General features: G+C 38.4%; 1 protein-coding gene across 7 annotated transcripts in view; it reads left to right on the top strand.

Moving 5' to 3' along the window:
- The window catches only part of LOC308671401 (zinc metalloproteinase-disintegrin-like protein H3), a 287,574-nt gene that overhangs the window by 73,735 nt on the left and 188,701 nt on the right, over positions 1-25,138 (top strand). For 3 of the 7 annotated variants that reach the window (XM_081333560.1, XM_081333564.1, XM_081333558.1), the window contains 2 exons: positions 1,385-1,517; positions 2,082-2,383. The exons of 3 other annotated variants lie outside the window; for them this stretch is intronic. In XM_081333560.1, the coding sequence (XP_081189686.1) occupies positions 1,385-1,517; positions 2,082-2,126 (178 nt within the window). In that variant the 3' untranslated portion in view covers positions 2,127-2,383. Of the gene's footprint in view, positions 1-1,384; positions 1,518-2,081; positions 2,384-25,138 lie in introns of those variants that run through there. One more of the 7 variants, XM_081333559.1, reaches the window with a different exon arrangement.

Raw genomic sequence — 25,138 nt, 5'->3', positions numbered from 1 at the left:
ACATTCTCTGACCGGTGGTACCCTGAGGAGGCCCTCTCTGTGGGAACGTATAGGACGGAGGGACGTTGACACCGGCAGTAGGTGCTCCCGTAGGTAATCCGGACCCATGCCATGTAGGGCTTTGTATGTCATCACCAGCACCTTGAATTTCACTCGGAAGGTAACTGGAAGCCAGTGCAGCTCACGGAGCAGAGGTGTAATATGGGAGTATCGGGAGACCCCCAAAAGTACTCGTGCAGCTGCACTCTGTACCAGCTGAAGCTTCCGAGTGGTTCTCAAGGGCAGCCCCATGTAAAGAGTGTTGCAGTAGTCTAGACGAGAGGTCACAAGTGCATGGGTGACTGTACGTAAGGCATCCAGGTCCAGATAGGGTCGCAACTGACGCACCAGACGAACCTGGGCGAAGGCCCCTCTAGTCACAGCTCCTATATGATCTTCTAAGGAGAGCTGTGAATCTAAGAGGACACCCAGATTGCGAGCCTTATCTACGGGGGGTAATAACTCGCCCCCAATATTAAGAGATGGAATAATCTGAATTTCCTGACATGCCGGTATGTACAGCCATTCAGTCTTGTCCGGGTTGAGTTGAAGCCTGTTCCTCCCCATCCATTCCCGGACTGCTTCCAGGCAACGGGACATCACGTCGAGGGCATCACTGGTGTGGTTTGGGGTCGAGATGAAAAGCTGGGTGTCATCAGCATACTGATGATATTCCACTCCAAAACCACGGATGATCTCACCTAGCAGCTTCATATAGATGTTAAAGAGGAGAGGTGAGAGGACCGACCCCTGAGGAACTCCATACAGGTGGCCAGTTTGGTTCCGGGTCAATTCAAGGAGTTGGCCATTACCTTTAAAGCCGTTTATGACATGGGTCCAGGAAACTGGTGGAACTGTTGGGATTAACCTGATCCAATCCTTTTAGTGGAAAATGTTGAATTTATATCCTGTCAGTCAAAGGCTTTTGGCTGGTGAGGTGCAGGAGAAAAGCCTATTCAGCTGTCCCCCCACCCCACCCCCCCGTAATATTCTTCTGTCAGAGGTGAGGTCTGTCCCCAGAGTTCTGGCCCCCAGGAACAACCTTCAAACAAGGCTCTGCTGCTTCGTTGGAGGGGTCAACATGGGCATGTTACATTAGGGATGGCTGATGGAATACTGAATATTCTCATCCCCAGGCTGCCCATCATGTTTCTTAATTTTTACCTTTTATTCCAATTTTAATTGTTTGTTGCACATTCTATCTTTTTGTTATATCGTAAGTCACCCAAAGTCATTGTACTAGTGAGATGGGGACATGGGAAATGAATGAATGAATATTTGCAAATAAGCAAAGGAACAAACCTCATTCTTATTAATTAGTAAGAATTGACTGTTTCCTTTTCAGAGATGTAAAATGTGGCAGGTTATACTGCTTCGATAATTTACCTGAACACAAGAATCCTTGCCAAATCTACTATACTCCCAGAGATGAAAATAAGGGAATGGTTGATCCTGGAACAAAATGTGGAGATGGAATGGTTAGTAAAAGATTACCTCTAATCTGTGTGTTCTAAAGTCTGATTCCAAGAGGTGATCACTAATGTTTTTTTGCAATCGATCAATGCTGAAAGCTGGTCTAGAGTTTCCAAACTACAGTGAATCTACATAGAAGAACAAGTATCCAACTATCCTTATTTTGGTTGTTGTTACTTTGTTTTTTCTTCAAACAACAACCACAACAAATGAGGTGAATGTCCAGGGCTGTTTCTTTCTTGCAAGAACAAAACTCCTGGCCTTCTCAGAGCCTTGTGCTTCTCTCTCGCAGCATCTTCTGGACAGATTGTCAAGAGTCAGTCCTTTCTCTAAACTTCTAGGTGTCTCCATAGGGAAGGTGGAAGAGAGAAATGAGAAAATCAGGGCAGAGCTGATTGTGACCTAACAATGAAGCCACTTAGAAAGGCTGAAGCAATCCCAAAGCCTACATTAAACGAACAAGAATCACTTCCCCTTGATTTTTATACAATAATGAACCTGAAAGAAGTTTGGGTTAGTTTGGAAAGTGCTGTCTTACACCATTGATAATCTCTTACTTTGACTTTCAGGTGTGCAGCAACGGGCAGTGTGTTGATGTGAATACAGCCTATTAATCAACCTCTGGCTTCTCCCAGAAGGTTCAGCTTCCCTCTAGTCCAAAGAGATCCATCTGCCTGCATCCTACTAGTAAATCAATTTTAGCTTCCAGATGGCATCTAAATTCTGCAATATTTCTTCTCCATATTTAATCTGTTTACCTTTTGCTGTACTCAAACCTTTTTCCTGCCACAAAGCTCCGTGGGTGTGTACAACACCAAAGGCTTATTTGCTGTCAAAATAAATAAATAAATAAAATGACCATTTTACCGTTTGCCAATTGCAAAGCACATTTAATGCAACAAGTTCTGCCTTTTGAGCTGGTGTATTTGAAGTCAACGCTTCCTCTCCCACAATTTCACACTGGCTTTCCAAGATGTAGCTGCTTCAATCAATAAACTATTCTGCATTTTGTAAAGGGTCATTTTTCAAATCTGGTTTGCTGGAATAAACCGCCTCAAGAACTTGCATGCAATCCTGAGGTAAACCATCAGGAGAATTATCTACTGGCATTAAAGGAACTTATTCACAGTCATCTAGAAAATTCAAAAGATAGTATTTTGTTTCAGAAGGAGCCCCTAACAATAAATAAATCCACATATTGCAAGACAGTTCCAAATGTGTTTTTTAAAAGGCAGAAGGACCTTCTTTTATCCTTGAAAATCTTTCACTTCTCAGCCAAGTGAAGAACTGAAGAAGCTTCCTGGATAAGAAGGAAAACATTTTCCTTAAAAAAATATTCATTTTCGTTTGTCAACAAGAATAAAATAAAATCAGAGAAACAGAAAAATGAACATCCAACACTAAGAATGAAGAAAAATAAAAAAATAAAATGTTTTTTATGGGCTTTTTCTGCCATCTTGCTGCCCTCTGGCATCATGGTGCGCATGAATGTTCTGGCAGATGCTCTTAAAAGCATCAACAATGAAGAGAAATGTGACAAGGATCAAGTTCTCATCAGGCTGTGCTCCAAAGCAATTGTCCAGTTCTTAACTGTGATGATGAAACACAGCTACATAGGTGAATTTGAGATCATTGATGACCACAGAGCTGGAAAAATTGTTGTGAATATTAAGGAATTTGTTGTGCAGAGATCTCCTTGTGCTACCAAAGAGTTGCACAGACAAGGAAGGGTATTGAGAGCAGTAAGAGTCACACAAGACTACACTGAGTTGTAAAAGCAAAAAGTAGTTTACTTTAAGGTGGTGTAAATACAAAAATGCACAGTCAAAAATAAACAGTCCAAGTAGCAATCCAAAATACAAAGTCTTCCTACTGGTCCAGAGGTCAATACACAATTCAGGTTTATAACAGTAACAGCGCAAAAACAGTAATAGTAGAGAGCAGTGAATTCAGAGAGAGAGAGTAGCTACGTTACTAGCTTCCTCTTATGGCCATGAGAACACTTACACACCCATTGGCCAATTAACATCTTAAAGACATAACATCATGGTTAATATATTTTCAACCCAACATTGTAGGCTAACACCATATGCCTAACAGTGAATCTCACAGGCAGGCTTAACAAGTGCAGTGTGATCAGTCCCAGATTCGATGTCAGCTGAAAGACTTGGAAAGTGGCAGAACAACTTGATGCCTTCACATCAGTTTGGGTACATTGTCCTGACCATGTCAGCTGGCATCATGGATCACGAGGAAGCAAGACGAAAGCACACAGCAGGGAAAATCATGGTTTTCTTTTTGTAAACTTGTAAAAAAAAAAAAGCAGACAAATTAATTGTTTTTATGGATACAAAAAAGGTGGGGGGACCTAACGGTTGAATATATCTAACATTGCAGGATCCAATCTGGGTCGGTCATCAGGACTGGAAGTATCATCTTCCAAGCTTCCAGTCTCATGCTGGAGCCCGTCCTCAGAGCCCGTCTCTGTGTCCAGCATGAGTCCGAAAGGTCAGGAAACAAAACAGGTCCTATTGACTGACCCAGATTGGATCCTGCAACATTATCCTGGGACATGTATGTTCTCCTTCATTCATGTCTGACATGGAACAAAAAGAGCCCACCCCGGCTGGATGCTGAAACATTGAAAAAAACTGTAGGTTCTCCTTCTCTTACGCAACGGGTCTACAAATAGTTATAACCTTTCCCAACCTTATTTGACAAAACTACTATATTAAAAAAAATAATCCAGTTGAGAGAATCCATCTATAGTTGTATTCAACAGGTAGAAAGTCCACCGACGGCTTCCAGTGTCTTATAAACCTTCTAGTTCATTGTCTGATCAAAGCAGTTGGTTTTGCCATCTCTGCTAGTTCAGACAAGTTCAAGATCCATTCTTCCACAGTCAGCACAGGGCTTAGCAAGTATCATCCTCGCAGCAGTCATCATATAAAGTGATAACATCCCAAATTGTTTTTCAATTGGTATGTCCCTAATACCTAAAAAACCCCTTCAGATTTAATATCTCTCTCTTAAATATTCAGAAAAAAACAACAACAACCAAGAAAGTCCAGTTGCCTTTTGAACAGCACCTTTGTGCCAGCCATGACCTGGATGATTGAGAATCTCCACAAGGAGTGAGGACCATTAATTGGTGGGATGGCTTGACCCCAGAAGCTGTGGCTGCTCTATCACTGGAGCTTTTCAAGGCATTTGTTTGTCCAGAATGGTATAAGTTCTCCCACCTTGGCCAGAGGGTTGGACTAGAAGACCTCCAAGATCCCGTGCAGACCTGTGATTCATGACAATTCTAAATGCTGAGTGGTAGTAAAGATTCTCTGGATTCAAAAAGGCAGAAATTGACCACATTACCCCAGAAGATCTTCAGCTGTGAATCAGAGATGAACATCGCCCCCTAGAGTCAGACACAACTGGCAGGGGAAACATTAAATTTTTTAATGCATCGGTAAGATTGTTTGATAGTTCTTTATCTCACATTTGGCTGGAAGATTATGGGGGCAATACAGCTAAATGAAGCTCACCATTTATGTGCGTTTTGCCAATGTAAAGACAGGAAACTTTGTATTTCTGTTGCCAGACCTTCTTTTACACTCTTTGTTCTGATGAAAGACAGGATAAGATCCACGAAAATAGGAAGGAGTGGCATTTCCAAGATCTAGTATCCTTTGAATCAGAAACAGTAATTTATTTGTGGGAAATATTTCCTCACCAGCAATCAACTACCAGATCAGCAAACACCAACACCAACCATCAAGTAGTAAACAATACCCCAATCAAGGAACTTATCAAGGGGCTACAAAGAAGACTCCCATCCACACCAATTGGGAAAGCATCTTGTCTAAAAATAGAAAGCAAATCCCATTCACTTCCATCATTGACAATATTTCCTAGTTTGATAATGAAATGTCTGCAAGACAAAAGGACCCCAAAGTATTCATGAGCAACAGTTGCTTAAAAACAGCAGTAGTATCAGCACTGTAATACAATTGCTTTACAGTAGCAAAGCCTACTTCCTAAAAAAAAACCCTTAATAACACTAATAATAACTGATTGCCAAAAGTTTAGCATAATAATACTTTAACAGTTGTTTTGCCTTACGTCTTTTGCCAGCATCTGATTGAAAGGAACAGACAAAATGAGATTAAAGGAGATTAAAAGGAGATCACTGCCAAGGAGAATGTACAAAAAAAAAAAGCTGGAGGGACCTAACTGCTGAGTATATCTAACATTGGAGGATTCAATCTGGGTCGGTCATCAGGACCAGAAGTATCGTCTTCCAAGCTTCCAGTCTCATGCTGGAGCCCATCCTCAGAGCCCGTCTCTGTGTTCAGCACAACTCCGAAAGGTCGGGAAACAAAAACCGGTCCTGCTGACTGACCCAGATTGGATCCTGCAACATTACCCAGGACACGTATGTTCTCCTTCATTCATATGTGACATGGAACAAAAAGAACCCACCCCGGCTGGATGCTGAAACATTGAAAAACCCAGTAGGTTCTCCTTCTCTTACGCAACGGGTCTACAAATAAGCTTTCCCAACCTTATTTGACAAAACTACTATATTAAACAAATAAATAATCCAGTTGAGAGAATCCATCTATAGTTGTATTCAACAGGTAGAAAGTCCACCAATGGCTTCCAGTCTCTTATAAACCTTCTAGTCCATTGTCTGATCAAAGCAGTTGGTTTTGCCACCTCTGCTAGTTCAGACAATGTCAAGATCCATTCTTCCATAGTCAGCACAGGGCTTAGCAAGTACAATCCTCGCAGCAGTCACCATATAAAGTGATAACGTCCCCAATTGTTTTTCAATTGGTATGTCCCTAATACCTAAAAAAACCTTTAGATTTAATATCTCTATCTTAAATATTCAGAAAAAACAACAACAACCAAGAAAGTCCAGTTGCCTTTTGAACAGCACCTTTGGGGCAGCCGTGACCTGGATGATTGAGAATCTCCACAGTAATCGGTGTGATGGCTTGACCCCAGAAGCTGTGGCTGTTCTATCACTGGAGCTTTTCAAGGCATTTCTTTGTCCAGAATGATATAAGGTCTCCCGCCTTGGACAGAGGGTTGGATTAGAAGACCTCCAAGATCCCTTGCAGACCTGTGATTCTATGACAATTCTAAATGCTGAGTGGTAGTAAAGATTCTTTTATTGTATTTCATTTCATTTTATTATTTTATTATTTTATTTTATTTTATTATTTTATGTTATTATTTTAATTCACTTTATTATTTTAGTTTTTACGAGCTGCCCATTTTGTCCAGCAACAATTCTAGGAAGCTTATAAACTCCTACTCTGCAGGGAAAAAGCTCCTCAAATAGAGCCACAGATGGAGAGGAGGGCAATGCTAAGTACACAAGGAAAGATGGGGGTCTTTCTCAATCCAACAGCCACCTCCAGAATGGTGAACCCCATTGGGGGTCCGAGCCCAGTTGGCAGATCCAGGTTCTCAGCCCTTATGGAAGGCCAAACAAGAGGGGAGAGACCTGACCTCTGGTTGGACAACATCCCAAAGGGGAGGAACGGCGGGCCAGAAAAGGCTCTTCTCTAGACAGCATGAGAGAAAATTTTCCTGGATTGACGGGGGTGCGCAGCATGCCCTGTCTGCATCCATGGATGGGGTGGGCCAATCCCATTGATCTGAGATGATTCATTTATTATTCCTTTTCTCTTGTAGCTCAAATCAGAGCACAGGAGGAGGCTGGTCCTGCTCACTTTAGATCTCTACAATAACTACCATTTGAGATAGGTTGGACTAAGACAGCAACCAGCTAACAGTGATCCACAGTTGAGGATAAGCTGAGAGTTGAATCACCCCAATCCAAACTCCACAACAGAGACTGATCTCCTGTTCACAAGTGTATCTTTCTTCACTTCTGTGAATGAAAATTAATAGCTGGAGCTGTGGGGTTGTGCAGGGGGAAAGAACATACAATTATAACTGATCGATTGAAGAGTGCTGCCTCCTGCATGAAGGAATCTGCACTGTGATTGGTTGCTGTGGGTATGGAGGGGGAGGGGGAGTTTCCCTTTTTTCCAATGCAATTCTTTGAACTAAGCGTATTAGGAAAAGTAGATCAGAAAATAAATTCATTAGATGCTCATGTATATGTATAGAATTTTAGCCATGATATGTTCATTTGTCTATTACATTTATACCTCACCTTTCACCTCAAATTCATATTTCATGAAATAAGTTTACAAAAGCTATCACTACTGCAACAACTGTTCATAACTCTGGCAATAATGGACTATCCTTTGTCTTCTATATGAAGAGGAAGAATGAGATATTAGAAAACAAGGAAGAAATAGATAAGAGAGAGGGGGGGAGGGGAATTTGGATGCCCCCATGAAATTTTAGCTTTTGTCCCTATTCCTATTTTATCCAGTCTTGCCCATTATTTGTGCAGTGCTTCTCCTAATTGATTCTCAAATTATCATTAGGAACAAAAAGGCAGGAGAACAGGACTCCACCCAGTATAGGACTCTGCCCAGTATGGGACTCTGCCCAGTATGGGACTCTGCCCAGTATGGTGCTCTGAACTAGCAGCACATTTGTTTATACTGCTAGACAAATGGCTGGTTTGATAGCTACAGAGCAGGTCTCTGTAGCTATTTTATTCCTGGATTAGAAAGTGAGCAACATGGAATCACCCTGAAGCTTTTGGGATGGATGGTTTTCCTTGGCTAGGAATGGGTGGGGTGGATATTTAACAAATTTCTTCTCCCAATCAAGGAACTTCCAACTCAGAGAAAAAGCTAATAGTAAAAACAACCTAATCAAGAGATTACAAAGAAACTTCCCAGTGACCCAAACAATAAAGCCACTTGTATATAAATAGAGAGCAAATCCCATTCCCTTCTAGCATTGAAGATATTACCTAGTTTGGTATTGACATGTCCGCAAGACAAAAGGACCCCAAAGTATTCATGAGGAACAGTTGCTAAAAACAGCAGTAATATCAGCACTTGAATACAATAGCTTACAGTAACAAAGCCTGCATCCTAAAAAAACATAACCTGAATAACAGTAATAATAAATGATTGCCAAAAAGTTGTGTAATAATTCTTTGACAGTTATTTTGCCTTGTGTCTTGTCAGCATCTGATTAGAAGAAAGAGACATAATGAGATTAAAGGAGATTTAAAGGAGATTAATGCCAAGGAGAATGGAGGAACCATTTTATTCCCTGATCTGTTTCTTTATATATATTTTTTTGTTTTCTCTGCTTGTTTGATTTTATTTTCCAAAGGGTCATATGGGGCTTATGCAACATTAGAGTTAGCGGCAGTCAAGAATGCACATATTTGACCTACCAATATGAAAGAGAGGGGGCTTTGTGGCCCCATCTTGACACTTTTTTTATTAACCCTCCCTTCAGATGCCCATGGCTGCAGTCAAAACTCATGAAAATCACTGGATATTGTTAGTGGTGGTTCTAATTGGCGGAGAGATTCATTAGCAAAAGGAAAAAGAAATGGAGTCATAAAGAACCAGTTTGGTACAGGGGTTAAGATGCTGGTCTAGAACCCAGGAGACTTTGAGCCTTTCTTGGGCATGAAAGCCAACTGGGTAGCTTTGGGGTTCTTTCTTAGCCCAACTGATCTCATAGGGTTCTTGTTGAGGAAAATAGGACTAGGAAAGAATATTAGACATGTGCACTACCTTGACTTATTTATAAAATAAATAATAAATACGGAGAGAAAATATAAATAAAAACCAGAAATCAAGAACAAAACATTTGGCCATATATCATATAGATATAGGAGAAGAACAGACAAAGCTGGAGGATGGAGTTAAATGTGACATCAGTTTGAAGTCATTCCATTGCCACAGGAGACCCAGTTGCAGCCATTGATGAATTCCATTGACTCTTATCTAGTGCCAATTCAGCACTGACAATTAGCTGACTAGATTCTTGTGTACAGTGGCATGAGTAAACCCTTCTGTGCCTTCAATTCAATGGCTTTGTTTGATTAATTGTGCCTGCATTGTGTTTTATCCCAATGTGACGTGGTCACTCTCTGCCAAAGTTCCTCAAGTTCAATATCCTCTATCATTCTATCTCTGTTAGTAAGAATTAAAGTGTCCTAGTAGAACCACCACTTTTTTCAGCTGCCAAAAAGGCTAATGTAGAGAAGGGAAGGGAAGGGAAGGGAAGGGAAGGGAAGGGAAGGGAAGGGAGGAGAGGAGAGGAGAGGAGAGGAGAGGAGAGGAGAGGAGAGGAGAAAAGAAAAGAAAAGAAAAGAAAAGAAAAGAAAAGAAAAGAAAAGAAAAGAAAAGAAAAGAAAAGAAAAGAAAAGAAAAGAAAAGAAAAGAAGAGAAGAGAAGAGAGGAGAGGAGAGGAGAGGCCCTATCTGGACCGAGATGCCCTACGCACAGTCACCCATGCGCTCGTGACCTCCCGGTTAGACTACTGCAACACTCTCTACATGGGGCTGCCCTTGAGGACCACTCAGAGGCTTCAACTGGTGCAGAATGCAGCCGCGCGAGTTGTTATGGGAGTTTCCCGATACTCCCGTGTAACACCTCTTCTCTGTGAGCTACATTGGCTCCCGGTTGCCCTCCGGGTGAGATTCAAGGTGCTGGTAATGACCTATAAAGCCCTAAATGGCTTAGGTCCGGATTATCTAAGGGAACACCTGCTGCCAGCGTCAACTTCCCATCGTCCTGTGCGCTCCCACAGGGAGGGCTTTCTCAGGGTATCGCCGGTTAAGGAATGCCGGCAGGTTATTCCCAGGGGAAGGGCGTTCTCTGTGGTCCTATGGAACCAACTTCCCATGGAACTCAGGACTGCCCCGACCTTCGCTCATTTTGCCGGGACTTGAAAACCTGGTTCTTCGAGCTGTTTGGCCCAGACTGAGGGGTTTTAATTTAATTTAATTCAATCGGGTTTTAGTTTAACTTCAGGGACTGTGATTTAATTAATAGTTTTTAATTGATTTTAATTTTGTATATTATGTATTTTAATTTTCCCTGTAAACCACCCTGAGTCCTACGGGAATAGGGCGGTATATAAATTTAAATAATAAATAAATAAATAAAATCAGCATTGATGTTTTCTTTTTTTTTATTGAAAAGTTTTAACATACATTTTATCTTTAACAATCCCCCCTCCCCCTCCCGTACCCATCCCTCCCTCCCCCTCCCCCCCTCCCCCCCCGACTTCCCAGAGCTAAGTACAAGGTATAAAAACAAAAAAAAACAATCATAAACATCCATATGCTAACAACCATAAACTCTAAAATCTATCACTCTCTAGCTCATATAGGATAACTACAAACACTATTACTATTAAATATAAAAACAAAGAAAAAAAGAAAAAGAAAGGAAGACTTATTCAAATGCTACATGAAACTTTTTAGTCCCATATTTGTTCTGGATATACTCAATCCATTTTCTCCACTCCATAATATAACGTTCTTGCGAGTGATCTTTCAAGTAAGCCGAGATCTTTGCCATCTCTGCCAGGTCAGAAACCTTTAAAGTCCATTCTTCTACAGTCGGCAGTTCCTCCTTCTTCCAATATTGACCTATTAAGAGTCTTGCTGCCGTAATTAAATTCAACATCAGCTTAATGTCCACAACCGTAACATCTGTAATTATACCTAACAAAAAAAGTTGCGGACAAAACTTTATCCTTTGCTTGAAAATCTTCTGCATGTTCCACCAAATTTTTATCCAAAAGGCCTTAACCTTTTTACAAGTCCACCAAATGTGAAAATATGTTGCATCTTCATCGCCACACCTCCAGCACTTAGGCTGATAATTCGGATACATACTTGCAAGCTTCTTAGGATCTAGATGCCATCTATAAAACATTTTATAAAAGTTCTCTCTTAAATTTTGAGCTTGTGTAAATTTTACATTCCTCACCCAGATCTTTTCCCACGTATCCATTGTAATAACTTCTTGGATGTTTTGGGCCCATTTTATCATACAATCTTTAACAAGTTCTGTTTCTGAGTCAATTTCTATCAATGCAAGATATATCCGTTTGATATGTGCTGGACCCTGCTTTCTAATTTGCTTTATCAGATTTTCATCAGTCATTGTAAAACCAGTTTTCTGCTTGTGTATTCTAAAACCAGCGAAGGATCCAAACTCATTTAGTTTCCTCATCAAATATTCTATTTTATGTTTTGGGTCTTGCAGAAATATCACCAAATCACCAGCAAACGCCCTCAGTTTATAAAATTCCTTCTTAACGTTTATACCATTTATTTTCCCATCTTGCCTAATATCTCTGTTCAGAACTTCCAACAGCAGGATAAATAGCAGTGGAGACAACAGACATCCTTGTCTTGTACCCTTTCAAATTTCACATGAATTATTTAGATCATCATTAATAACAATTTTTACTTGTTGTGATGTGTAAACAGCTTTGACTCCTTGAATAAAATTCCCACTAAAATCCCCTCATAACTTCCTTACTACCCTTCCAGAGAGTTGTTAGGTATGTCCCTTCGCCTAGATTATTATCAAAATAGTCATGTAATTTCTTTTGTTACAGTCCTTTCCAATTGTCTCCATGAGTGTAGTAGCATTAAATTGTCCATCATTTCAAAGAAATACTTTTCTTATGCTAAGATGGCGTTTTCAAGAAGAGATTGGACAGCCATTTGTCTCTAACGGTATAGGGTCTCCTGCCCTGGGCAGAGCTTGGGAGAGAAGACCTCCAAGGTCTCTTTCAACCCCATTGTTCCATGTTCTATGACTGCTCTTGGTTTTCTACAACTGACAATAGGTCTGTAAATATATTGTGGGAGCTACAAAATGTGGCTAATGCTGATTATCAGAGGTCTCCAGGGACAGGTCTGGCCCTTAAATCTGGCCCTTCTTTCTTTATTGCCTACTTTTCAAGAAAAATAAGACTTTAATCCCAGTGCAACAATGCTATAAGTGTATTTAATTTAATTTTAATTTAATTTAATTTTAATTTTAATTCCATTTATATCCCGCCCTTCTCCGAAGACTCAGGGCAGCTTACAAGCTTAGCAGTAGCCTTCATTCTATGTATATGCCTGCTTATTAGGGCTTTCACACACCCCCAAGCGGCATTATTACAAAGTCAGCTTAATTGCCCCCAACAATCTGGGTCCTTTGAAATGGCTGCTGCCAGTTATGGAATATTGTGCCTTGCCAAGGAGCCACGTCTTCTCGCTTACAGTAAACATCATCCTCTTATCCAGATGAAAACATCTTACTGACAGCTCATGAATGACAAAGGAAACTTTCTTGTCTTTCCTTTTCCATTGACGTTGTGACTCAGGAAGGCTTTCAGCCTGCAAAGTCTTTTGCCCACACAAATATTTTCAGTTTTTCCTGGCTTGTAAAGAAGTCCCCTCTTGACATTTACATTTCCAACATTCATTTCAAATGCCTTTATACATTTTCGATAACTTATCTGGTTTTAAATATCAATGGTACATCATCTTGTACATCATCATTTTCTTTTAAATTATAATTTAATGTCAATTTTAATCTTTTATTTCACATATGCTCCCATTCTTCAAGCATTACATTATACCCAAAATTCCTTGCCCACTGAATCATACGTTTTACTTGTTCATTTTCCAGATTTAAATTCAATAACATCTTATAAACTTTAGCAATAATAGGTTCATCACTACCATATAGTAGGATTTCCAATTCATTTTTAACAACACTAAACCCATTTTTATTTTTTGCCTAGATTAAATCTTCCTTTCAATTGCATATGTGTGAACCAATGGCAGACATGACTTTCTGATTCTAGCTCCTCCTTGGATTTGAGGGTACGCTCCCCCAGATTAAAAGATATTATTTCACCATAGATCCACCAATTGGGCCTCATCAACATCTCTTTTCTGAAAAAAGGCTTCTTGTTGGCTTCTTGTTTTCTGAAAAAAGGCTTCTTGTTTCAATTATAAAAAGATGGGGTTTTCAAGAAGAGATTGGACAGCCATTTGTCTCTAACGGTATAGGGTCTCCTGCCCTGGGCAGAGCTTGGGAGAGAAGACCTCCAAGGTCTCTTTCAACCCCATCGTTCCATGTTCTATGACTGCTCTTGGTTTTCTACAACTGACAATAGGTCTGTAAATATATTGTGGGAGCTACAAAATGTGGCTAATGCTGATTATCAGAGGTCTCCAGGGACAGGTCTGGCCCTTAAATCTGGCCCTTCTTTCTTTATTGCCTACTTTCCAAGAAAAATAAGACTTTAATCCCAGTGCAACAATGCTATAAGTGTATTTGAAATGGCTGCTGCCAGTTATGGAATATTGTGCCTTGCCAAGGAGCCGCGTCTTCTCGTTTACAGTAAACATCATCCTCTTATCCAGATGAAAACATCTTACTGACAGCTCATGAATGACAAAGGAAACTTTCTTGTCTTCCCTTTTCCATTGACGTTGTGACTCAGGAAGGCTTTCAGCCTGCAAAGTCTTTTGCCCACACAAATATTTTCAGTTTTTCCTGGCTTGTAAAGAAGTCTCTATCAACTGATGAAGGGGGTGAAATGGATATTAACTTCCTGGAGCAAATACTTCTCTGAGGTTCCCTGCCTGACTTTTTTTTTAAAGGTTAAGTTGCAAAAAGGAAGAATGATCCAAGCATGCTTAGAATCATTTCTAATCCACTGAGATCTGTCCTAGGCTTTTCAATGAATTTTAACATTTATTTTACATTTGAATCTTTTTCAAGGGCTGGTGTGATATAAATTTAGATGTTGGATTGGACTCCGCATAGCCATGTTTAGGTCTCCAGTTACCATGCATCTCACTGGATGACTTGGACAATTATTACTCTTAGCCCAGACTAATTCCCAAGATTGGTGCTTTAAAATGAGAAGTGATGTCACTTGAGCTACATGGAGGAAATGAGGGAATGAGGGAGGCTAATGTAAGTAATTAATAAAATTAAAATTAAGAGAATAAAAGAGATTCTTGAATATAGCTCTTATGCAGAAATTTTCTTAGATTACATTGATGAGTTTTCTCTTTATGTTTCTTCTCTTTGATCAAGATAATATAATTTCCTTTAGTTCCTAATAACTCCTAGATTATGGCAATAGATAATAAGAGACCAGCAAATACAATACAAAAATCAAAGGAAAATAGGATAAAAAGGGAAAATATAATTGTTCTAAAATATCTAAAAAGGATTAGAGTAAATATGGCATGCTGTGCAAATTATAAGAGAGTACTTGGCTATGATCAAGGATAGAAAGTAAGATTGATCCAGTAATTACAATGACATCTTTAAATAAACCAAATCAGAATGACCAGATTATTTAGTAAAGAATAGAAATAATTCTTGGCAAGCATGTGCATAGAGAGAACATTAGAGAATAACATGTTCCACCAATTTAATAATTCCTCTACCACATGGACAGAAGGGGATTTTTTTGTATCCTCCTTCAGGAATTGCTGTTGGGAGGGCATTGAATTGTGCTAGGGATAAGGTCCTTCTGAATTTTGTGAAACTTGTGTGACTCCAGGAGCACTAAAACCTGTCAATCACAATTAAAGAGGACTGTCAAGCACACATAACCAAGAGCAAATGTTGCACTCAAAGTAGGAGAAGAATTTATGATTGCTACCTCTAATCCAAGGACCTGAAGAGGTTCACCTCTTAATATAACTGAAAAGAACAAACAGATCATTGAGATGTACTGAAGCTTCTTCTTCTAAAGAACGGCATGCATGATAGAGTATGGGAATCCAAGAGGCAACTTCAACCTAGACAAGAACTGCTACATCAGCAAAGAGGAATGAAGGCTTCTTGAAGCTCAAAAATTGGCAATAAGTCCTTATGAATTTTGCAGAGGGGATGGAAACCCTAAGACCTCCAGATGCTATTAAATTAAAACATAGCTATATTGACCACACTGCTTAGGGCTGTTGAGAGATGCCCACTTGCCCATTTCTAAGGTGATAAAAGGGGAAGCTTTTCCTCCTTTTTTCTATTATGAGAGAAGACTTTAGAAATTTTAGATCAGACTCAGCATCAAACTTAGATAAGAAAAGCATTAAAAGCAGGTATACATTTGCTGAAGCACACATACATTGTAATACTGGTTTGTCATTTATTCTTCCCTTGAACAGAAAGGTTAAATTCAGCATAAGATGTGGCTTGGTGCTAATTTTATAGCTCTATTCCTAATATGCTTTGCAACTTAAATTAGTCTGGAGTTATTTCAAGGGAGGACGGCTGGCGATGGTAAGGGCAGAAGTTCTGAAAGAAAACAAGTTGGCCACCAAAGAGGTTTTCAAAGGCTCACATACCTTCTTGTTTCTAAACAAAGAGAAGATTCTTTTCTCTTTGTCCTCTTGGAATGAAGCTGCTGTTTCTTTCCCCCAAAATTGCCAAACAGACTAATCAAAAGTAGAGTTTCCTCTTTTTGTTTCATTCATCAAAGATTTCTGCTTTGCCTTTTACAGGAGGGTGGATAGTGCCCCTTTTTCCACGCTCGCCTTTATTGTGCCTTTATAGATTTTTATCCCAGGTGGAGACAAAAGGAGAGATTATAAGGGAAAAGTGGGTCCTCTTTAAAAAAAATATATTAGTTTTTATAGGGTTAAAGAGGGGAGTAAGAGGGTGGGAATTTGGGACAGGGTACAGGAGAGGTTGGGGGTGAGGTTTGGGTTTTTCCCCAATAACATTCAATATTTGGCAAACAGCATATTGTCTGGGTAAATATATATATAAATAAAAGTAGTAAAGCTAATAATAACAATGATAAGTAAAATAGATTATCATAAACAATACTAAGTTTTCAATGTATAGTATTTTTCTTACTCAAATAAATTCAAAATTGCATATCACATTCTTTTCTCTCTAACTCACTTATCTAGCCATTGTTAGAATTTTTTCCAAGTTTTATAGTAACCTGAATGTTCTTTCTCTTTAATCTCTAGAGTTAATCTATCCATTTCTGCAGAATCCAATATTTTCTTGATTAATACTTCTTCAGTTGGTAACTTTTCATTTTTCCAATATTGGGCATACATAATTCTCATTGCTGTCAATACATGTAACATTAAGTATCTGCTCTCCTTGTCATAGTTGGGACCTATCATTCCTAACAAAAACAATTCTGGTTTAATTTCTATTTGTTTTTTAATTATCTTCTCCAACGATAAATGTATCTTAAGCCAAAAGCTTTTTGCTTTAGGACATGACCACCAGATATGGTAATACGTACCTGGTCTTTGGTTACATTTCCAACAGACATTTGAAGTATTTTTAAACATTTTGGCTAGTCTCACTGGTGTCATGTGCCATCTATAAAGCATTTGATACAAATTTTCTTTATATGGTACAGCTTTGGTTAATCTAATATTTCTGTCCCATTTTTCCATTCTTCAAGCTCTATAGTATGTCCAATGTTTTTTGCCCATATTATCATTGTTTCTCTAATTTGTTCCTCCTCCATCTTTAAGTTAAGCAGTAATCTATAAAGTTTTTAAATCAGCTTTTCATCTGTTTTTAGCAATGTAAGATCAAGTTCTGTCTGTTCCTTGTAGAGCCCCATTGTTTTCACATCTTTTTCATATCTTGATTGGATTTGTAGGTATGGCCACCATGATAGGTAAATACCTTGTTGTTGTAAGTCTTGTCTAGATTTCAATCTTCTTTCATTGTCCAGTAAGTCTTTATGTGTTACAAGTTTATCATAGTTAATTAAGTTTGGGTAAGCAAAGGCTTCCATTGTTAAAAGCCATTCAGGTATCTTAATATAATTTTTTCCTTTTATTTTTTCCCATTCTAAGAGAAGTGCATTTCTTATAGCATGGTTCTGGAAATATCTATGTGCTTTATTCTTCCCATACCACAGAAAGGCATGCCAGCCAATCTGCAGATCATGCCTCTCTAGGTATAGGAATCTTTTGTCTCTTAAGTGTTATCCATCCTTTAATCCACATTAAAATAGCTGCTTGGTAATATAACTTCCAGTCTGGGAGTCCAAATCCTCCACTTTCTCTAATGTCCTGTAGCAATTTCACTTTAATTCCTGCTTTTTTCCCTTGCCAAATAAATTTCAATATTATGGTATTCAGTTAATCAAAGAAAGCTTTTTCTAATTTTACAGGAATAGTTTGAAATAAAAAAGGTATTTTCGGTAAGATATTCATTTTAATTGTAGCTATTCTCCCCATTATTGACAGTTGGAGATTTTTCCACTGGAAAAGTGGTTCCTCTTAAGGCAATTGAAATGTGACTCATCTCAAAGTTCCTCTTCAAATGGTCTTTATAGGATAACAGGGATCATGGAGATCTTCCAGTCTATCCTTCTGCTCAAACAGGAGATCCTATTCCAGGCAAAGGGTTGTCCAATTTCTTATGAAAAACTTCCCATGTTGGAACACCTACAACTTCTGAAAGCAAGCCACTCCACTGATTAATTGTCCTCACTCTGAATGCATGTTAGTGCAGCTGACATTTGCAGCAACATATAAATCCTGTTTCAGAAAAGGGAGGGGCTTTTGAAGGAAATATATGAAGATATAACAAAAGTTCTTGAGTTCTCTACAAAGTAAGAATCTATTATGGCACAGAGGATCAGGGATCTCGGAAAATGCATTGACATGGATTCAATCAATGCTAGCAATATTGAAAGGATGCTAGATTGCTCCAAAAGTGCCTCTTACTCACAAAATACTTAAAAAACCCACTCTTGGCATTTAAGACCCAATGCACCAGAGACCCCAAATTTACTTATATTAACATGTGAGCCAGGGATTGCTCTGCTGTGACTAATTGATCAACTCCTTTGGGCTTTTGCTTTGGGGATGCCTTGAATGAACCCTTTCAGCTGTCATTTTTGGAGTGACATGCGCTAAGCCACCTGGAAAATGGCCCTCCAGTAATATTGTTACAACTCAGAATTTGTGCAAATCTTTTAGCAAACATCTTCTCATATAAGGTCATGAATGAAGCTGAAGGACTCATTCCTTGCTTCTCATAGTCAAAGGGAGAAGAGCTCAGGTTGGCTGGAAAGCAGGAAGAGATTGCCAGCCAAATCCAGCCTCCAAAATGATCCAAGTTCTCTTGGTAATTATTTGCTTAGCAGTTTTTCCATATCAAGGTAAGATGTTCTCTTTGGTTCGCTTGTTCAGAATCTTACTGCTAAAAGACTATTACATCCAACAGATTACTGTGTTTTTTGCTTTTGTTTTGGGTTTTATTTCTGACAATTAACCAAAATTTGTTCCACTTCAATTTCTACAGATTTAGCAAAAGAGTGCTCTCAAGGATCACATTTGTTCTAAAGTTACATAAATAGTTACTTGGTATTTGTTTAAATTTTGTCAAGCCACAAGCAGATCCTAAGAATGAAAAGTTGTAAGGTCTTCATGAGAAAAGCATGTTCTAGTTGGAGAGAAAGTTTTCCAATGATGTGAGTTTTATAAAAAGGATTAGAAGACTGAAGAGGACGGAGAAACAGAGTTTGACAAGAAAATGTCAGAAAACAAAATGTTAAAGAAAAATAAAGTGTTTTTGGTTTCAATTTTCTTTCAGTGGGTCAATTAGACATCTTGTAATTAAGCTTGCATAATATTTAGCCAGATAAAAGCTAGTTCTATTGTTGTTACAGAGAATCTTCAAACTGTACTCAAGATAATATGATGCTAACTTTTCTCAATGCAAGATTTTCACTTATCTTAAATTATTTCTTCCCTCCTTTCCTTTTACTCTGCAGGGAGCTATATTGTTTAATCCTCTTTTAATTTTTGTATTTTATCTTTTAACTTTTTATTGTTGTGAGCCACCTTGAGTCCTCAGGGAGAAGGGCGGCATATAAATTTAATAAATCTTAAACCTTTAACCTTCTGAAATTCCTCCCAAGTTCTCCTTCCTTCTGTGGGCTGAAATACTTTTTACATGCCAGTTGACCAGTCTATGGCTCTTCTCCCTGTCTCCTAAGTCATTCCCACATATCATTACAAACAATGACACTCAATTGATTCAGAAGTTGCCAAAAACAATTAACGGTCAGAGGCTCACTTCAGTAGCCCTGTTTGTTTATTTGTTTAAACAGCAAGGAAAGATGGGGATGCCCTTACAGGAGTAATTTATGGAGAACAATGTAGGAAAGTAGAAAGGGAGATGGAAGGGAAATTGCTGCTTTTCCTGTGCTCTAAGAAAGAAGAGGAATAGTAAGATTGCTTGCTAGCAGGTGGAGTTGAACCCTTGCTATGATTCTGGGAGCATCAGGTTCAAATGGGTAGGTACATAAATAGGTATGAAGAAGATGTATAATATTTGAGTTTATTTTTTTTTCTACTTGAAACTATAAGCACAACTTTATCCCCTTCCTTCCTTTAATCTACTAACAAATCTTGGCCTCAGTTGCAATTGTGCATCCAAGTGTACCTGCAGGTGTCAGACTGCCACATTTGCAAAATAAGTCAAGGAGCAAATACCAGGTGACCATGCAATGTCCATCTGGGACCAACTCTATTTTTTTCAGCTATTAGTCTAATTCTGAAACCACTGAATTATTTACATGTTGTTAGATGCCCCTTTGATAATTAGGATGCTGTGGGCTGTCCATAGATTCTTTTAAAAATGAAAGAAAGGAAAGTCTGCAAAACTATTAGGATGGCAGTGAAATAGCAGTTCAACTGAAGGGAATTCCCAATAAGTTGCATTTGCATAAGTTTGCCTAGCTTTTTGACTAATGGATATGCTAACCATAATACAGTAGGTTTACTGAATTATGTGAATCAGATTATTGTGATTTACAGTTTCTCATCTTAGCCTTATCGCTCACTGCACAAACCTGCACTTTGGTTGAGATTGATTTATATATTTTCCTGATTATTCAAGCTCCAACATGTTTCCTTTGCACCTGCCCAAAGCAATGTCTCCAGTTAGACTTTCAGCTCCGAAACATCATTCAGAAAATTGCATTTCCAGAGAAAATCTGGACATCTCTGCTTTGTCCCACTAGAAAAAGGTTCTATTCTTCACTGATAACTGAATAACAAATTGTGTTGTGGTTGTGAAAATGGTAGAATAACATCCCAAAGTAAACAAAACAAAACAGAGCCTTGGTGGAGCAGTGGGCTAATGCCTCCTTTTAAGTAACACCAGCTGCCTGCAATTAGTGCAGGTTCGCGTCCCACCAGGCTCAAGGTTGACTCAGCCTTCCATCCTTCCGAGGTAGGTAAAATGAGGACCCAGATTGTTGGGGGCAATTAAGCTGACTTTGTAATAATGCCGCTTGGGGTGTGTGTGTGTGAAAGCCCTAATAAGCAGGCATATACATAGAATGAAGGCTACTGCTAAGTTTGTAAGCCGCCCTGAGTCTTCGGAGAAGGGCGGGATATAAATGGAATTAAAATAAATAAAAAAATAAAATAAAAATAAAACCTTCTTTTCTGTTTCCTTACGAAGGGAGCTCTATAATCCTGGAATCTGGGAACGTTAATGATTATGAAGTAGTGTATCCACAAAAAGTCACTGCAATGACCAAAGGAGCAGTTAAGCAGCCTGAGCAAAAGGTAAGAAAAAGGTCTTTGTTTCATCGACCAATTATTTCTTGTCAGTCCACAGAAATGTTGATATTCCTTTGCTGCCATCTAATGATTATCTGGATTTTGCATTGCAATTTACGTTTCTGATTGAATTATTTATTTATTTAAAGTGAATTGAACAAATTTATATGGCCTTCTAATTCACACAAAATTGAAGAGACTCATGGCAAACAGAATGTCCTAATATTGATAGGTTATTATAACTAATAAAGTTTTGGGAGACAACCAGCCGTACAGTGAGGAAGGATGAAGTAGAGGATTAGCCTTGAGTCATTTCATAGCTGCAACAGATCCAGGACTGACATCCTCCCCCCAAATCCAGGAAATTCCATTAAAGTTTCTCTATCTGTTCTGAAGAGAAGGGAAGCAGTCTACGGAAATTTAATTTAATTTAATTTAATTATGGGACTTATATGCCGCCCTATCTCCCGAAGGACTCAGGGCGGCTAACAACAATAAAAACAACAATAAAAACAATGAATACAAATATTAAAAGAAATTAAATTTTACAAAGCCCCACTAAAACCAGTAAAAATTTAAAACATGATTAAAACCCCCAACGTCAGTCCAGGTCGGCCAGTTGGAAAAGGTATGTCTTTAGGTCACGATGAAAGGACCGGAGATCTGGGGCCATCCGAAGTTCTCGGGGGAGCTGTTTCCAAAGGGCAGGTGCCCCAACAGAGAAGGCCCTCCCCCTGGGGGTCACCAGCTCTCTGTGTGAGCGCACAGGGCGATGGGAAGTCGTTCCTGGCAGCAGACGGTCCTGCAAATATCCCGGACCTAAGCCATGTATTATAGGCAGAATCCAGTAAAGTACTTAATTTAAACTATGCATGTCTACATGCATCACTTTGAAATATAAAAAAAATGTGTTTCTAGATGAAGATGGTATAGTGGTTACAGCTGAAGATTATTTCTAAGAACCAGATTCAAGTCCATCACTGGATGACTTTTGAGTCAGTCTCTCTGTCCCAGCTCAACCTCATTCACCAAGATGTTCAAACAGAGAATGAGATCTTGAACTTATGCAGGAAAGTTAATTTAATTTCAAACCACCAGATGAAATATTCTAAATCTAATAAATAATTTGGCTATGGGAAAATATTCATTAGATTGAAATTGATACAGGTGTAGAGTTGTTAAGAGGGCACGTATTTTACCTGCCTAATTTTTTTTAAGATGTAAAGCCTGAACTCTTTGCTTTTCAGTATGAAGACACCATGCAATATGAATTTAAAGTGAATGGAGAGCCAGTGGTCCTTCACCTAGAAAAAAATAAGTATGTTAACTCAGACTTTTTCTTAACTTTGCTTGTACAAGGCGGAAAATGTATATTTCTGGACACAATCTAAGAGAAATAATAATTTCATTCCATTGTTTGTAAATTAAAATAAATGTTACTTTGTAGGAAAAGTAGATATAGATAATGAGTATGTTAATTTTTATTCCTTCTCTCCTATGGTACAGTGCTGGACCATAACAATTTTAGTCAAAGTTGAACCATTCAAGGCTCATAACCTTCTATCACTTGAATTAACAAGGTTAATAATGAAATATTGCAAAGATTTTAAAATGTTTGCTTATGCTCCTTCACACACACTCCATCAATCTGAATAATTTTTCCTACGAGACCTGCATAGCTGTTAAACATACGTCAGAATTTATATGTTAAAGCATGAAAAGCAGAAAATGTCATCCCCTATCAAGGCCTGAAAGGGGACATGACCTAAATAATCCCAGATTTCACTAGCCTTTTTTAAAAAGAATGCCATGTGAGACTTCTCATAGTGTTCCATTTGAACTATAGATAGGAATAATGATATTATGCAAATATGAGCCACAAAAATGGAAGGAAACTATTTTCCAGCACAAAAGACAAACATAGTTGGAAGGGACCTTGAAGGCCTTCTAGTCCACCCCGCTGCTCAAGCAGAAGACTATATCATTCCATGGCTGTCCAATCGTTCCTTCAAAACCTCCAGTAATGAAACACCCACAACTTCCGAAGGCAAGCCATTCCACCGATTAATTGTTCTCATTCTCAGGAAATTTCTCTTAGTTCTAGGTTGGATTTCTCACAAGTAAATAAACCACAAGCACCACTAAAAGAAAGACTGTCATTTTCATTACCCCGAATCCTGTAAATGCCATATCACAGTATAAATTAGTATAGCAGCCCCTACACTGTTTTAATGTCTCTGCAGACTGGTGCAGTTTAATACTGAGATACATAGTTGGTGCATTGGGAATGTCTGCCTGGCTTTGATTATAGAATGTATTTTGGTTTTGACCATTCTATATGTGCCTCTAAATGTATATTGCCTTTATTATTAAGTATAAGCTATAAAGAATTAGCCCTATACATGAGTATCTGTGTGTCACTTTGTCTTATTCCACTGGAGACATTTCATGTTAAATTCTAATGTGTGCTTTAGAAGCTCTAGAGTCCCCTTTGGTTTTGTTTAAATATGAAGGCTATACAGAAATCCAAGGGTAGCATCTGGATGGTCTTGTTTTGCATGGAAGCCAAGCAGGACTAGAGAGGGAAGACCAGCAAGGAATATATAGATTGGAAAAATAGAAGGCAATGACAAATTTATTGATGTGAGTTCAGGAGTGGAATGTGACTCCATATACTGGTTTATGAAGAATAAAAGGAAATCTTAATAAAAAAAATGTCTTCTGGTCAATCATTCTCCTCTGAGCCTTATTGAAGAGAATTGCACAGCTTCTGTGGTGTTCTTTGGTGTTCTTCAGGTGAATCTGGTATACACTGCCCTCCTCTTTAATATCCATTCTCATGGGATTGAAATACGTGCTCCATTCCTTTGATACCAAACAAGATACTTAAAATGCCACTATACAGTAGTTGTAAACTTATTCTAAAATTATCTCAGTTCTACTTAATTCCTGACATAGATATTCTCTTCTTTCCATTCTTTCCAGAGATCTTTTTTCAGAAGATTACAGCGAGACTCATTATTCCCCAGATGGCAGAGAAATTACAACAAACCCTCCAGTTGAGGTAGGGTCTCACTTTTAAGAGTCTTCTTTTTAGGAAGTAAATTGAAACAAATGTTTATGCACAATTTTACAAATATACAAGAAGGAGACCAGGCTACTCAAACAAGACCTATATATGTATGAAGTATCTTATATTGATATGTTCTTATAAGGATGTATGGATTGTTAAACCCAGTTTATTTTTCTCATTGAATTGCCATGGCAATATTCAATCATCCAGTTCTTTACAACATTTTGGGGAGTGAGTTTCACAAATAGATTTATTATGACAACATCATGTTTAGAAGATCTACATTTTCATTTTTAAACTGGATTAGAGTGATACATGCAAAATCATTTGTTTGTAATACCAAAACTCCTATACAGAAATCCATTTAATATTAATCTAAATGTACATCCTCTGTCTCCAAAAATATCTACTTCTGGATAATGCTAGGAATTATATCTGTCTATTTATTTTGAAACTGTCCTTGTGTGAGCTCAAGGAAATAATGATTATCTGGTATCATTAGTAATTGTGAAATTTTTCATACATTACGGTAAGATTTCAGAATGTATGACAAACATCAAGTCTGAAAGTTTATTCAGCAAATCCTGTGGTTGAGGACTAGTGTAGATCTCCAAGAAAACTTTTTATATTTGTATGTTGGTTGTCTGCCCAAAATTTCTCAGCTTTGTGCCATCAGTGGGACTCCCCCTACAATGTGACTTGATTTATGGAGATTTGCATTTGTACTATGTTCATTTTGCAACAATCAATATTAAGCAGGTCTTCTGTCCCCCTGAATTTTTTTCTGAAAAGCTTCTGTCTTAATATTTTATTGATGTTCTGGAATACATTGGAACTGTACTTCTGCTCATCAAATCACACTATAAACAAGCTTTAACCAGTGTAGTCCTCTTGCCTCCCTATAGGATCACTGCTACTATCATGGACGCATCCAGAATGAGGCTGACTCAACTGCAAGCATCAGTGCTTGCAATGGTTTGAAGTAAGATAGTCTCTAATATTTATTTATTTTATTAAGAATAATATACTGCTCTTGGAGT

This window comes from Vipera berus (assembly GCF_964194415.1).
Source record: "Vipera berus genome assembly, chromosome: 8".
Classification (NCBI taxonomy): Eukaryota; Metazoa; Chordata; class Lepidosauria; order Squamata; family Viperidae; genus Vipera; species Vipera berus.
The sequence above is the reverse complement of the archived record's forward strand: the minus strand, read 5'-3'. Positions and strand labels throughout refer to the sequence as shown.